Source organism: Procambarus clarkii, chromosome 21 (assembly GCF_040958095.1).
Source record: "Procambarus clarkii isolate CNS0578487 chromosome 21, FALCON_Pclarkii_2.0, whole genome shotgun sequence".
NCBI lineage: Eukaryota > Metazoa > Arthropoda > Malacostraca > Decapoda > Cambaridae > Procambarus > Procambarus clarkii.
This window is the reverse complement of record NC_091170.1, coordinates 36,022,970-36,036,960: the sequence shown is the minus strand read 5'-3', so window position 1 is coordinate 36,036,960 and position 13,991 is coordinate 36,022,970. Positions and strand designations below refer to the sequence as shown.

General features: G+C 43.7%; 1 protein-coding gene across 3 annotated transcripts in view; it reads left to right on the top strand.

Moving 5' to 3' along the window:
- The window catches only part of LOC123760601 (uncharacterized), a 43,091-nt gene that overhangs the window by 6,747 nt on the left and 22,353 nt on the right, over window positions 1-13,991 (top strand). For 2 of the 3 annotated variants that reach the window (XR_011229270.1, XM_045746303.2), the window contains exons 4-5: window positions 1,203-1,315; window positions 7,098-7,428. Coding sequence is in view for 2 of the 3 variants with exons in the window: in XM_045746303.2 (XP_045602259.2) it covers window positions 1,203-1,315; window positions 7,098-7,428 (444 nt within the window). In the remaining variant the exon portion in view is untranslated. The remainder of the gene's footprint in view (window positions 1-1,202; window positions 1,316-7,097; window positions 7,429-13,991) is intronic. The other variant, XM_045746304.2, reaches the window with a different exon arrangement.

Here is a 13,991-nt window from a genome sequence, read left to right as displayed (position 1 = left end):
GGCCTCGATTTACGATGGTAATCCGTTCCCAGAGACGGATCGTAAGTCGAAGTGATTTTTCCCATAAGAAATAAAGGGAATTGAATTAATCCGTTCCCCACCCTCCAAAATATTAACTTACAAATACATTTTTTACTAAATACAATTTTTTTCTCTAACTACAATACAGTACATATGTTTATCTTACCTTTATGGAGGACGCTTGATGGCGTATGGAAGATGGTGAGGAGGGGGAAGACAGGTATTACTGTTTGGAAGGGGAATCCCCTTCCATTATAACATCAGGCAGTGTGGACTTCTTTGGGGTACACACACTGGCACGTTTTGCCTGCATACCACTAGGACCTGCTTCTGGCTCACTGCTTGATTTTCTCACTAGAAATTGTTCCACTGAAGATTGTTTTTCCCTTCTTTCCAACACTTGTCTGTAGTGAGGCATCACATTGTCATTGAAAAGATCAATGCAATGGGCTGTTACAACTTTATCTGGATGATTCTTTTCAGCAAAACTTTGCAGTCCTTCCCATACTGCACACATTTTCTTAATTAATGAGTAAGGGACATCCTCTAATGCCGCCGCCGCCTCCTCTGAAAATTTATTGTACTGCCCAGCTAGTTCAACAACACTAGTACCATTTTCATGTTTACATATGACCTCTTGTTTTTCCTCTATGGTCATTCTTACATGTCTCTTCATATGTTGAACCTTACCACTGACTTTCTTGGGACCCATGGCATGATATATAATAATCAGTTTTATGTTCAAAAAGCAAAAAATCGCCACAAAAACAGAGTTTCTTATAGGCGCGATCGTCATTAAGCAGGCAACTCTAGTAAACTGAGGCAGGTCGGCCCGCGTGACCGGGAACCACACGCTCAGTCGACCCAAACGTGTACCAACAAATATCGTTAGTCAACGACACTATCGTAAGTCAAGTGGCATTTTTCGATCAAATTTACATCGTAACTCAAAATTATCGTAAGTCGGGGCAATCGTAAGTCGAGGTGCCACTGTACTGTACAAAGAGGATGACATGCATAACTTTATTCCTTTAACTACAATTAGGCATTTACACTCATTTACTCGCCTACACATTTTCTCTAGTTATACAAATATTCTTACCACTACATTTATTTGTTTGTATACAATGTTTGCTTAAGTTACTTTGAGTTCCTTTGAAACATAATGAGTCTTTCATCAGGTATATGTTTACAACATTTCGTAAGTGTTCCTGCCACTACCTTACCCCAAGAGAAAATGGCACTTGGACAGATGATGAGGATGATGATGACAGCATGGAACTAATAGACAAAGGTTTGCTTTTAATTTAAATTTTTTAATTTTTTTTTTATTAATACAGTACTGTACTGTAATACTGTACAGTGTAACCTCAAGCTCCAGAACTCAATATAATAGTAGCCTCAGAAATCTGGAAAAATTTATGTTAACTCTGGAATGATATTTCTAGATTTTGTGTGTAGAAAACTCATATTGACTCTGCATCATTACTACCTGCCAACTGTATTTTCTGGGAGGGCACCCCTCAGCTGCTTGTAACGAGCTAAGCTTGGAGTAGAAATCATAGATCGCAGATCACAGAGGTTAAATTGTACCACGTGGTTTTACGAACTTGGAGTCTAAAGGTATTCCTTACCTGGTAGGCTAGGAAGGATCACCTCTCCAGAGATTAAGGGATTAGCAAGTTTAGAAAAACAAGATGGCTGTCTCCCTTGCATTAATTCAACAAGCAATGAATTATTCAACAAATACAGTAATTGCAGTAATAATCAATCTGGTTTAAGGTCTTAGGTGAGGTTAACATGAATGTAGAGTAAAGATCAGGGTTCATATGCTGTTACAGAGAAAGTGATATCATGTAAGAGTAGAGAACCTAGTTCCTTAGGCCGGTTGACTCGGCCTGGGTCAAGGATCTTGCGGCCTAGAGGGTGACCACAGCCTACCGTATTATTAATTCATAAAGCATAAATTCAGGTCACTAGTCAATATTGTAATTGGAAATAGCCTTTTCCAAGATGCCTATCATCCATCAGTTCCATCTTTAATTTCCATCTCCATCTCCATATTTAATTTCCATCTCCATCTCCATATTTAATTTCCATCTCCATCTCCATATTTAATTTCCATCAGTTTCAATTAGGTATTTAACCATCTGGGTGACCAGTAAATAAGATTAGTTTGTTACAATTAACCCTGCTTGGTAACTAATAGTCAGGGAAGCTGGCAGAGTAATATTAGCTAGCCTCAGTCTGGAGGACAGGCAGGCTAGTTCAGTGTGGTTTAAGCAGCAACTGGGAGAACAACAACACTTCCCGAAAACCAGAACAACACCAGGCTGGACTTCGAATATTACGGTAATATGCTGCAGAGTTTGATACAGTTGATACTCCATTTGCCTCAGTAGGAATATATTTCAGTTAGGAAGTGTTTCTTTCTAGTTCCATTTTGATATTCTCGATTAATAAATCTTGTTTTAGTAGATATGGTGTTTTTGAGTTTTCCCATAATAATATATATGAATGTCTTTGCTGCGGTCTCCACGAGTCTGCTTTATGGGACTAAGTTGGTATATATATTCCAAGCAAGCCTAGTATATTACTAATCGGATATATTCCCTTGATTTTCGATTAATTCCCACACTTAACGTAAATTCATACCTTCCTTTCGATTAAACTGGGGATCCACATTTGGAGGATTATATATAATTGACGTTTCACTGTCAATTAGGGGCTAATCAAGTAAGCGGATTCAGGTGGTGGCAGCAGAGAGGATTCTTTGAGTTTTACTAGGAGACAGTACAGCGCCTTGTGTTTGTATTATCTAAGGCGATCAATCGTCTAAGATCACGAGAAGTGGACTGAAGGCTGACAGTAGAGCTCTGGGGTCTCTCTAAGTTTTCGTTAATTAAGGGCAGAGTAGTGGACAAAGTAGAGCCGTTACCCTGTTCCCGTTACATACTTACTGAGCTGAACCACTGGTACTAACAAGCCAATTGCACCAAACCTCAAATCCTTATATAACTACATGCTAGATTTTGAGGGAGATGGACAAAGTGGACAAAGGAGGCCTGTTTAAATTAAAGAGAGGTAGGACATAGGATAAGGGGACATAAGTGAAAGTTTGACATTTGAGTCAAAGAAATGACAGTAAATTGCCTTTCCCTGTACACATGGTCGGCAAGTGGAATGCATTGAAGCCCCAAGAAAGTCAGTACAGCTGTACAGACAACTGGAATGTTCAGACAATAATGCCATGAAGCCGCCAAACAACTCTGTAAAGGAAGACCCGGAGACTTGCTGGACTTGTTCTTCACTTGAACTTCAATTTACTCATTCCGTGTCTGTTGATTTCAGGAATAATCAGGTGGTGGCTGTGTTGCATGCTCGATTCTCATTCTTGCAATGCCCCAGGTTGGTTACCCAGTTGGAGGCCCTGAAGCTGCCCCACATGCATCTTAGGAATCAGGATTTGGGGGCGTTAGTCACTTCGACCTTGGTTTCGTCCATGCCTCCCTCTTCCTTCCCAGGTGGGCGTGGTTCACCCTGCTTCCAGCTCACAAACATTTGAGGGTTTCAGAGTCGGGGAGGGGGTTTGCTTGGGATGAGGCTCGGGTGGATTCAGGGGCTGCTCCTTCCAATTCAGGCACGGAGGTGGTTGAGCCCAATTTTCCTGCTGAGGCTTCTGGGTTAACCCAGCCGACTCCCTTCTCGGAAGCTTTTTCCCTGGACTCTGCCTTTTCTTCAGGGGTGGTGGGTGTGGAAGAGGGCTCTGCCCGAGACTTGTGTCAGGGGTTCCCGGGGCTCAGGAAAGTCTGCTTGTAGTGCTTGGGCTCCTTTTGACTCTGCTTGGGTCCTTGTGCCTTCTGGGCAGGGATTGTTGCTGCATGGGAGATGGATTTTTGTACCCACCTTCCCTGTATGAATTTGAGTTAGTTGCAGCGCTCCCCAGGTTCGTTTCTGGGTGCCCTTGGGTTCCTTGGATTCGTCCTTCCAGTGATTTCCTTTCTCTCGGATTTTCCCTGGGGAGGTTGTGGGGGATAAACCCAAGCGACAAAGCCTTCAAACAGGAGTGAGACCCGAACGTCCCAGGGAAGAGAACCCTGACATTCAAGGGAAGTACATGTCTGGACACCTAGGGAAGATAGCCCTAGTTGCATGCAGCCTAGCGTAACAAAGAACACCTGGCCAACACCACCACACAAAGCCGGCAAAGCCACAAACGGTAAAGCCAGCAAAAAATCGAGGCCAGAGGAGACATATGAACACCAGCACATCAGTCAACGTACTGAGGGTGGAGTGGCTGGCTCGCCTGAGCGGACTTTCCCTCTATCCTGTCAGGGGAGGGGGGGCCACTAATAAGTGGATGTGCTAGTTGAATGAAGATTTGCTTGTTTCATTGTTTTCTTTTTTTGGGGGGGGTGGGGGAAATTCTTTGGTTCTGTTCGGATGTAGGTTGCAATTTGAACCAGTTAGAGGTTTGTATTGTTTGGCCTGATTTTCTGGGGGTATCCCCAGTCAATGGCAGACATGACAAACTCTAAATATAGAGTGCTTATATGGCCATTGCTCTTTGCACCTCTCTGAGGAGACCAGGTTCTGATGCTGGTCTCTGGTAGGCACTAGAACTCCAGTGACTGATGACACCTAATATGGCACATAGCTTCAGGGAGCTTCTGGGTCTCGCCCAGAAAATGGCATTTCATTGCATTCAACGCTGATTTTCTGAGGGAAGGCCTGTCTGCTTCCTGAAGCTATCAAACTGACATGGGCCATATTAGTTTGGTGCCATCAGTCCATGGAGCTTGAGTGCCTACTATTGACCATGAGCCAGAACCTGGCCCCCCTCAGAGAGGCGCCTACCTCCAGAAAGTAAGATTGGCAAATCATTACAAACCTCTAACTGGTTAAAATTGCATCCTACATCCGAACAGAGCCAAAGAACTCCCCCAATCAAAAACAATGAAACAAGCAACATGTCATCCATCTAGTGCACCCACTCATTAGTGCCTTACTCTTCCCGACAGAGGGGAGGGGGAGACCCAGCACAGGCGAGTAAGCTGCACCACCCTCAGTTCATCGACTAATGTGCCAGGTGTCGGAAGTCCTCTTTGTGTTTGTCATGGCTTTGTGTTTGTGGCTTTACCGGCTCTGTGTGTGGTAACCAGGCGTTAGTATAAGTCTTCTCGGCTGCATGTGCCTAGGGTTCCCTTCCCTTGGTGCCAAGTAAGTACAGTACTTCCCTTCCGATTCAGGGTTACCTTCCTTGGGTCGTTCGGGTCTCGCTCCTGTTTGAGGTCTTTATCGCTTGGTGGTGTTCTTGCCCTTGGGGTTTACTGAGGGTCTTAGGGTTCCCGTCTTGTCCCAGGTGGGGAGTGGATTTGTGCTGGGTGGGGCGCACTGCGGCCGGCACAGCTTGCATTCAGCGTTGACCGAGGTTTCTCTCTGGGGACCGGTTAATCTGTGTGTGTGTTGTAACACAGGTATTCAGTGTTGCAACCAGGTTGGTTGCCCCATTTGGATTTTAGAGACCAGGATTTAGGGGGTGTTGGTTATCTCAACCTTGGTTCCGTCCGCACCCATGCTTCCTTCCCAGAGGGGTATGGTTCGCCCTGCTCCTCCCCCCTGCTTCTGGCTCCTAAATGTCTGACCCCCCCCCCCCTTCCCCTTTCTCTCATTTTGGCCCACTCTCTCTCTCTCATGTTGACCTCCCTCCCCCCCTTCAATGTGTGCCTCTTAATCCCTGTGCTTTTCTGTGCTGTGTGTCTGGAGAATTTTTTTCACAGACGCAAAATCAAAAACCACCACCAGTATTGGACCTTTAATTACAACCGAAGGTACATACATAGAGGACAACAAAGAAATTAGTGAAATTCTAAGAAGCCAGTATGAGGCTATGTTTAGCACACCAATAAACAACATGAAAGTTGATGATCCAGACAGCTTCTTTATGAATGACATTCAAGCTGCAGATAATATAACGGATATTAACACGAACTCGGAAGACTTTGAAAGAGAAAGTGACAATATGCCCATGCACTCAGCTCCTAGGGCCTGACTCGTGGAATTCAATATTCATAAAAAATTCCCATACCTGTTATTTCCGGAGGATGTTGTTACTCAGATTTTGTTGGCGGCTTCTACCAGTTGACGGGCGGGCTCGCTCTTCCCTGGATGGTCGTGCCAGAGCTCGGGTTTCGGTAAGTCGAGGTGGGCCTTTGGTGCCAGGTTCGAAGACAGTGCGTCCTCCGGAGCCTTTTTTATCTGGTCGGCACGGTGATTGCCCTACTCAGAAGTTTGCTTCTCGGAGGTCGCATTGGCTCTTTCGTGGGGCTCCTGTTGATGGGGTGACAGGAGGGAGGCTGGCTGTTTGCCTACACTTGGTCGCTCGATTAGTGGGCTTTCCGTGTCGTCTCTTCCAGCCTTTAGTGGCGTTGGGCGGCGGCTCCTCCAGTTGGGGGTTCGGGGCTGTCGGGGCAGGCTTCTTTCCTGTCTCTCTGTCGTATCATCTTGGAGTGGATTCACTTGGGCATGGTCAAAATGACTTCATCCCTAAAGTGGGTTTCCCGCATGTTTCTGGTTCCAAAACGGGACTGTGCGGATCTCCGGATCTTTCTGGACTTGTCCCGTCCGAACCGTTGGATTCTTTGCCCCTTCTTTCAGATGACTACTTTGTCCCAGGTCTGGCTTCTTCTTGAGCTGGGCACTTGGATGATACCCCTGAACCTCCAGGACGCGTACTGGGTTTTGTATCGACTTTCGTTCACATACTTGCGCCTCTCTGAGGAGGCCAGGTTCTGGCTCTTGGGCCCCCTGGTAGGTACTCAAACTCCAAGGACTGATGGCACCAAACTAATATGGCACATGTCAGTTTGATAGCTTCAGGGATCCTCCGGGGCTCACTCAGAAAATGGCGTTCCATTACATTTGACGCTGGTTTTTTACATAGGAAGGGAGATTGCTAGGATTTGAACAAAATCCTCGTGCAACAAATTGGCTTTGGCCCATTGAGTTCATTCAAGTAAGTTCACACTGTACCTTGTATAATTAGTGTAAGGCTAATTTCATTAATTTGCTTTCAGGGGGAAGATATGACAGTTTTATGCCGTGTGGTGAGATGCTAGTAGTGAGTGTCACATTACTGAAACCACTAGTTCTAAATGAACTGGTGTCACAAGAGGACCCCATTGAAAATGTGACGCAAAAGCAGACTAATGGAGAAGGATCAAGGCAGGCAAGATCATCAATGACCTCATTACGGCATGACCGACAGTTGTTGAAGGCACTTGATAGTACTCTGACATTTGCTAGTACAATATCAGATTATTTTGAGCCTAGTCAAAAATTGTCTGGGGAATCTTCTGCAAATCAAGAATGCCTTGGAAATAATGAACAAAAGACATTAAAAAAGATGTGAGTATGGGACAAGAGTACAGTGTTGCAATTTGTATTTAGTTCTGTATACAGTATTCTTCTTAACCTTTTTAGCAGTGTAATGTTTAAAATTATGGTATTCAAGAAATATTATAAACCTTGTTAAGAGAAATCAAAAGTTTACTAAACAAATTTTTGTTACAAAATCACTTATTTTCAGGTTCGTGTTATAAATTACAGGGTTTCAGCACTTTGCACGAGACCTAAAAATCTTCACCTTCAAAATATTAATGTCTCATTGAGATTGCTAAATTAAGCTACATTATTTACTTCAGCCAATCAAATCAAGTCCAAATTTACCTGCCACAACATAAAAACAATTACGTATACAGTATTAATAATACAAAATTTATACAAACTATTAAGTCACATTTTTATAAAGACTAGTCAAACTGAAGTAAAATGTGATTGTAATTAACCCTTTGTGACCATTTCACATCAACTGTTGTTAAATTGTTAACAATTTAACAAGTTAAGTGGTTAATTTTTGTCATATCGTGCAGCTCCTCATGCATCAATTTAAATCTGATTCAGTTCATACTGTGCCCAAAATATTATTATTCATGTATCAACCATGTCATGCTATTGAATTAATCAGATTTTGAGTAATAATGAGAGTTCCTTTCTGAGCAGAAGCATTCAGTTTCTCTCAAAGGTAAAGATCTGTTGTGTCATAACAGTATCATGGATAGTTAGGCAGGATCACATTCTGATACTGGCTGCAGGTAGTGTGTGGGCTTTGGCTCCTCTGTAGGGCCTGGTGGTTGGGATGGATTTGGGGGTAAGGCTGTTGGTTTTGTAGATTTGTTTTGTGTTCGTCCTGGGTCTGTATTTGGTTGCACATTGCGCTTTCGTTTTCCACATTTTCGTAGGTTGGGGAGGGAGGGTAAATTTGCACATTTCCCTGCATTTGGCCTCTTGCCTGGTCACTCTTCAATCAATGCTAGTAATCCCCTATTGCGACTGGGTTCTGTCTCTGCTGGCGGGCAGTGTAACAGGGTTCAGGTTTTGCTGCATCCTGATCAGGGTAGGTGTCTGGAGGCTAGGGCAGTAGCACTGCTTTTAACATCGGCTTCCACCTCTCGGTGGCATTTTCATGCATCTCAGAGGAAGTCTGCTCATCAGAGTACTTCATACCAGTTTTTCCATGGTTTGCCCATTTGTCAATGCAGTGAGGGGCAAGTGGACATTTTCTCTTGAGCCAAGCTTCATGATGCTGGAATTTGTCAGTGGTTTCTCCAAGCTTTCAGTGGGGAGTGGTCTTGAACCCTTCCTTTGGTTTCAGGTGCCCTGGCCCAGCCATCTCCACTGCTCTGCATGGTTGTGGGGTGGCTGGCTGATAGGGTGGTTGGATGCTGGGGTGATTGGATACTGGGGTGATGAAATGAACTCTCTCTATGGTGGGAGTACTGTCTGACAGTCCCCAAGAGGACCTTGCCAGATTCTCAGTCCTCATATTCTTGAGTCTGACCTGGTTCATTTCCTCTCCAACTTTCTGCATGACCGCTTTTAGTCAAGTTCCCATGGTTTTGCAGGCAGGCACTTGGTTGGTACCCCTGGACCTTCAGGACACGTATTGACACATCCCCTTTCATCCACGATTGAGGGACTGGTTCACTTATCATATATGGTATCTCCACTAGTACTTTTGGGTTCTTTCATTTTGTTTACACCTGTCTCTCCAGACTTTAATCAGACTGATGCAGATTGTGGTGTGTGTTCTTTGTTGGAAGTTTGTGTCTTAGCGTACCTTAATGACTGACTGATTTGGGCTCCTGGCTAGTCTGCCTATCTGCAAGCCAGGGATCTGTTTCTTTCCCAATTGGTGAGATTCAGGTTCGTAGTGAACTGGTGGAAGTCCTGGTTGGTTCTATCGTGGGGCTCAAACCTGACTGGGCCTTATTTGAGATTTTCAGCCAGCATTCTTGTCTCTGCCTCCAGTGAGTCTCATCCACTGAGCCTCTTTCATCAGTTTGATGATGGAGGGTGGCCAGGGTTTTCCTTTGACTGCTCTAGCAGTAGGGAGGAGACTGGGATTTTGCCTGTGTGGTAAATCTGCTGTGCAGGGTCTGGCTTCTGGTGCTGTTCCAAGTTTTTCCAGTGCAACCTTTTTGCTATCTCAGGACATCTGATTTTGCCTCCATTTTCCCTTCAACAGCATCATACTTGCCTTTTTTTCTCTTCAGGCTTTTTGGGGTCCCTGCACGTGGCACCTTCCTCCTGTGTTCAACCTGTTTCTGGCCTCTTCAGATCTAGCTGGGGGTTTTGCAACCAATGCTCACCTGGTGGCTAGGTGCTGATGGCTGGTCCCCTTTGTCAGGCACACAGTGCAGTTTGTACTTGGCTGTGTTTTGGTATGCTGTTTGGCTCTTTCATCTCATTCCCTGTTCCATGATCCAACTCTACCCTGATTGCTTTATGGTAGTTCGTTGTCTGAATTACAGGGGGTCATTTTGGTCTTTTCTGTTGTGGGACTGTACTCTGGGTGTAGCGTGTCTTCTGGTTTCTCGGGGTTTGGCTATATGCGCAATTCATGTTTGCGGTGTGTCTAATGTACTCTCGGATGTGTGTCTCATTTCTGTCCCTTCGCCATGGAGTGGATGGTCAGTGAGGTGACCTTACCGGCACATAGAGGTAGACCTTCCAGTTTGTTGCATAGCTGGTTTGATCTATTGTTCTCCCTTGCTTGCTTATCTTCCATGGTCTGGTGTCCTGAGAGATTGTGATACTTGTCTTCATTTTTCAGCCTTTTCACTGGCTTTTGTTTCATTTATACCTATTTTTCACTGAAAGGATTTGTCCATGCCTGTAGGTATTACTGAGGTAGTGCTCCTAGTGTCTGGGCATACTTGCAGGGAACACTAACCATGTAAGCCCTGGAAAACCATTACGGGTTCGGTGGTACCATGGATTTTGAATCCAAACCGGGTCTTGCATTGTGAGAATTTGAGGGTTGCTCGTCGTCTGTGTCACTTGGCAATAGTCCTTCCTTCTGCCTCCACTATGTTGCATGCTGGGTTACTGATGCCTTCGACCCTGAGTCTTGTGGGACTTGTTCTCTTTATCTAAACCTCTTTACAAACCCTCCCAATGAGATGTAAGGTTTTCAGGTACCAACCACTTTACATTTAAGGTTTTCTGTGTTGCAAAGGTCTAGGTTGTGTGCCTAGTTGGAGGTCCTGGACTTGCCTCGTTTGGTTTTTAGGAAACCGAATTTGGAGATGCTGGTTAATATACCTGTGGTTCTATCTACACCTCCTCTTCCTTTCCTGTCTGGCTTCATTTGCCCTTTCCCTGATTCTGGCCCCAAAGCATCTGAGAGTTTCAGGGTCGGGGCAGGGCTTAGCTTGAGATGTAGCTTGGGTGGCTCATGGGGTTGCTCAATCTCTCTGGCAGATCATTTACATAAATTAGAAAAAAGGTAATGGTCCTAGGACAGTCCTGTAAAACAGCACTTTCCACTTCTGCCTGACATATCTCCTCTGACTATGACCCTCTGTTTTCTGTGTGTCAGGTACTCCCATACTCAGTCCAATGCCATTCATGTTATTATCGCATGTCTATCCAGTTTTGTATTTTTCTTTTGTAGGGGACTGTATCAAAAGCTTTCTGAAGTCTAGGAAAATGCTGTCTACCCCATCCTTCTTTCTCTTGTCTTATTTTGGTGACCCTGTCATAAAATTCAATCAAGTTTGTTAAGAGTTTTCCTCTCTGAAGCAGTGTTGCATCTTTGTTACAAAATTTACTTTCCTCAAATGATCTATAATTGTTTTTGTGGGGACTTTTCCCAGAATCTTGCATGGAATACGTGTTAATGGCACTGGTCTGTTGTTTATTATTTCATGTCTGTTCCTTTTCTTGAATATTGGAATTATATTTGTCTTTTTCCAGATTTTCAGTCTCTAGTGTAATGTTGAACACACCAGTTAATGGATAACACAAAATCTCTGCAGTTTTCTACAGTAACCATCAGTGGAAGCTGGACACACAATTGAGTTGTGGAGTGTTGTGGAGTGTTCTTGTTCCTTGTGGGTGGTGAATATTCTGGTGTTACTTCAGCGACTTTCTTTCCAGTACCAGTATGTGTTGTTTGATGGTCATTTTTGTCTTTTCTATTTCTTTGCAGCCTATCTTAATTAAATGTTTTGGAGATGTTTTCTTTGGCCTTTGACATTGCCATTTCTTCTTTTGCAGTTTTAGGAGTTGTATCTTGTCTTTTTCATCTCTTGCCTTCTGCTTCTTTTCTGGATCTTCCCTAGTCTCTGGCATGTCTTTGTGTTTTCTCATCAACTTGTTTCTTTATGTTGCCTTTGTTCTTGGTTCTTCTCTTTGAGGTGGTGCTTTTGTTGACTCAGTTCTATTGGTTTCAAGACCTTTTCTTCATCAACGGCTGTCGCTTTCATTTTAGCTCTGAATATAATGCAGGGTCCCATAGGGCTTAAGAACATAGGAACACAAGAATGAAGGTAACTGCAGACGCCTATTGGCCCATATGAGGCAGATCCTATTTATAACCATCAATCCACTCATATACATATCCAACCCATGCTTGAAACAATCAAGGGAGCCCTACCTCCGCCACATTGTGTGGTAATTGCTTCCACAAATCAACAACTAGGTTAAATGAACAAATCCACAAGGGCCGTGATGAGGGTTCGAACCTACGTCGGGGATAATCTCAGACGCGCCTTAGACAACTGCTCCACGACATGATCAAAAAAATTGGAACCGGGGGTGCTACTGCCCTCACACGGATCCTGCAGCCTCTCCAAGACACACACCAGGGATTTACAGAGACCTTACATGTTAGTACTTGTTGACAACCCGGGTGCATGGGGAAATTGTGTAAAACCCTGGTTTGTGTCTTGGAGAGGCTGCAGGATCAGTGTGAGGGCAGTACACTCCCGGTGCCAATTCTTTTGACAATGTCGTGGCACAGTCGACTAAGGCGCTTCTGGGATTATCCCGGACTTAGGTTCGAACCCCTCATCACGGCCCTTGTAGATTTGTTAATTTGATGCATCACGCTATTGTGATTTCTGTGTGTAACAACTAGGTTGTTGTAAACAACTCATAAAATAAAGGACTTCTGTAGTTTATGAGGATTGTTTTTGTTATGGACTAGGCTTAGGCCTTATCCATAGTTTTATTAATATAGTTTGTGTTAAAAGTTGCATACCATCATGTGTGTACATAATTAATTAAGAGAGAATTATTGCTTAATTTATAAAGTTGCTAAGAGAAATGTGTATGCAAATTTAGCATTAAGCATATGCTAATTTAAGATAGTTTTCATATAGATTACCAGCCTGATGCATGATAAATTGCCAGGTTAGGCTGTTGATTAATTGGTATGTTGCCTTATATTTTTATCTTAAAAATTATTTGTGTAATATACTGCAGACATAATATATATGGTTGCTTATCAAGATAGGCCTATGTAGATATATTTTAAATTAATAGGAATGGGTAGCTGTGTGAACTATAATTAGTACTATTAAATTATTTAAGAAATATGAAGGAAATTTTGGTGAAGGATATTACTGTATTTAAGATATAAATTATAAAGAGTTAGTATACTGTATTGTAATTCATGAAGGAGTTGAGCCTTTGTCAGTACAGTCAGCTGTTCGTGGAGCGAATTATTAAGGCTTAGTTGGGCACGGCGATGTTTTCACTTTTAAACTTTTCAATCCTTGCACTGCGCCAGACGACATATTAACACTTTCGCCCGGGCATGACGCAGCATTGCGTCATCCGTTTACTGTCGGTAATTCCGGGGTTGACGCAGCATTGCGTCATCCACTTTAAATAATCGCCAAAAATCAGGTTTTTATCCGATTTTTTTGGGACTGGTTTTAAAATGCGCGCCGATGTCTTCCCATTTTCTTTATTGAGCCTCGTGGCCCTCAGGCGGCTTGGCACACGCCGTGGGCCCATTGTTTTCGCTCCACTGTTGTGACCAATGTCGCCTCCCTCGCATCTCAAACGTGTGAACATTTCGGCTATTTTCCGTGGCTATATTTCTTACTGCGGCTTTAGAAACTATCTATGCTTACTCCACGATGGATACTGATCATGAACAAGGCCCTTCCAGGAAGAAAATTGCGAAAGAAAGGCTTGAAAAGGGCGGGAATTGGGAGTGTAGCTGGAAGGCGTCTGAGCGCTCACTCGCGGCTAACTCGTGGCCCGTCTTCAACTCGTCGGCGGTTGGAGCGTGACCAGGTTTTTTATTTTATATGCTAATGTTCCTCTAGGGAATTCTATTGCGAACCCATTGAGACCAAAATGAAAGACCTAGGACAAAAATTGAGGTGACCAGAGTGAAAATAGTGAAAACATTTTATCTCGTTTGCACGCTCCTGGGTAACTCGTTCGCACTTCCTCTGTTTGCTGCGGGTAATTAGCCGGGCTTTTGGAGTTTATATGCATTTAGTGCTGTAGAGAATTCTATTGCGAACACAATGATACCAAATTTAATCTCGTAGGACGAGAATTAAGGTGACAAAGTTGAAGAGAGTATACACTTTTCAGAATTTACG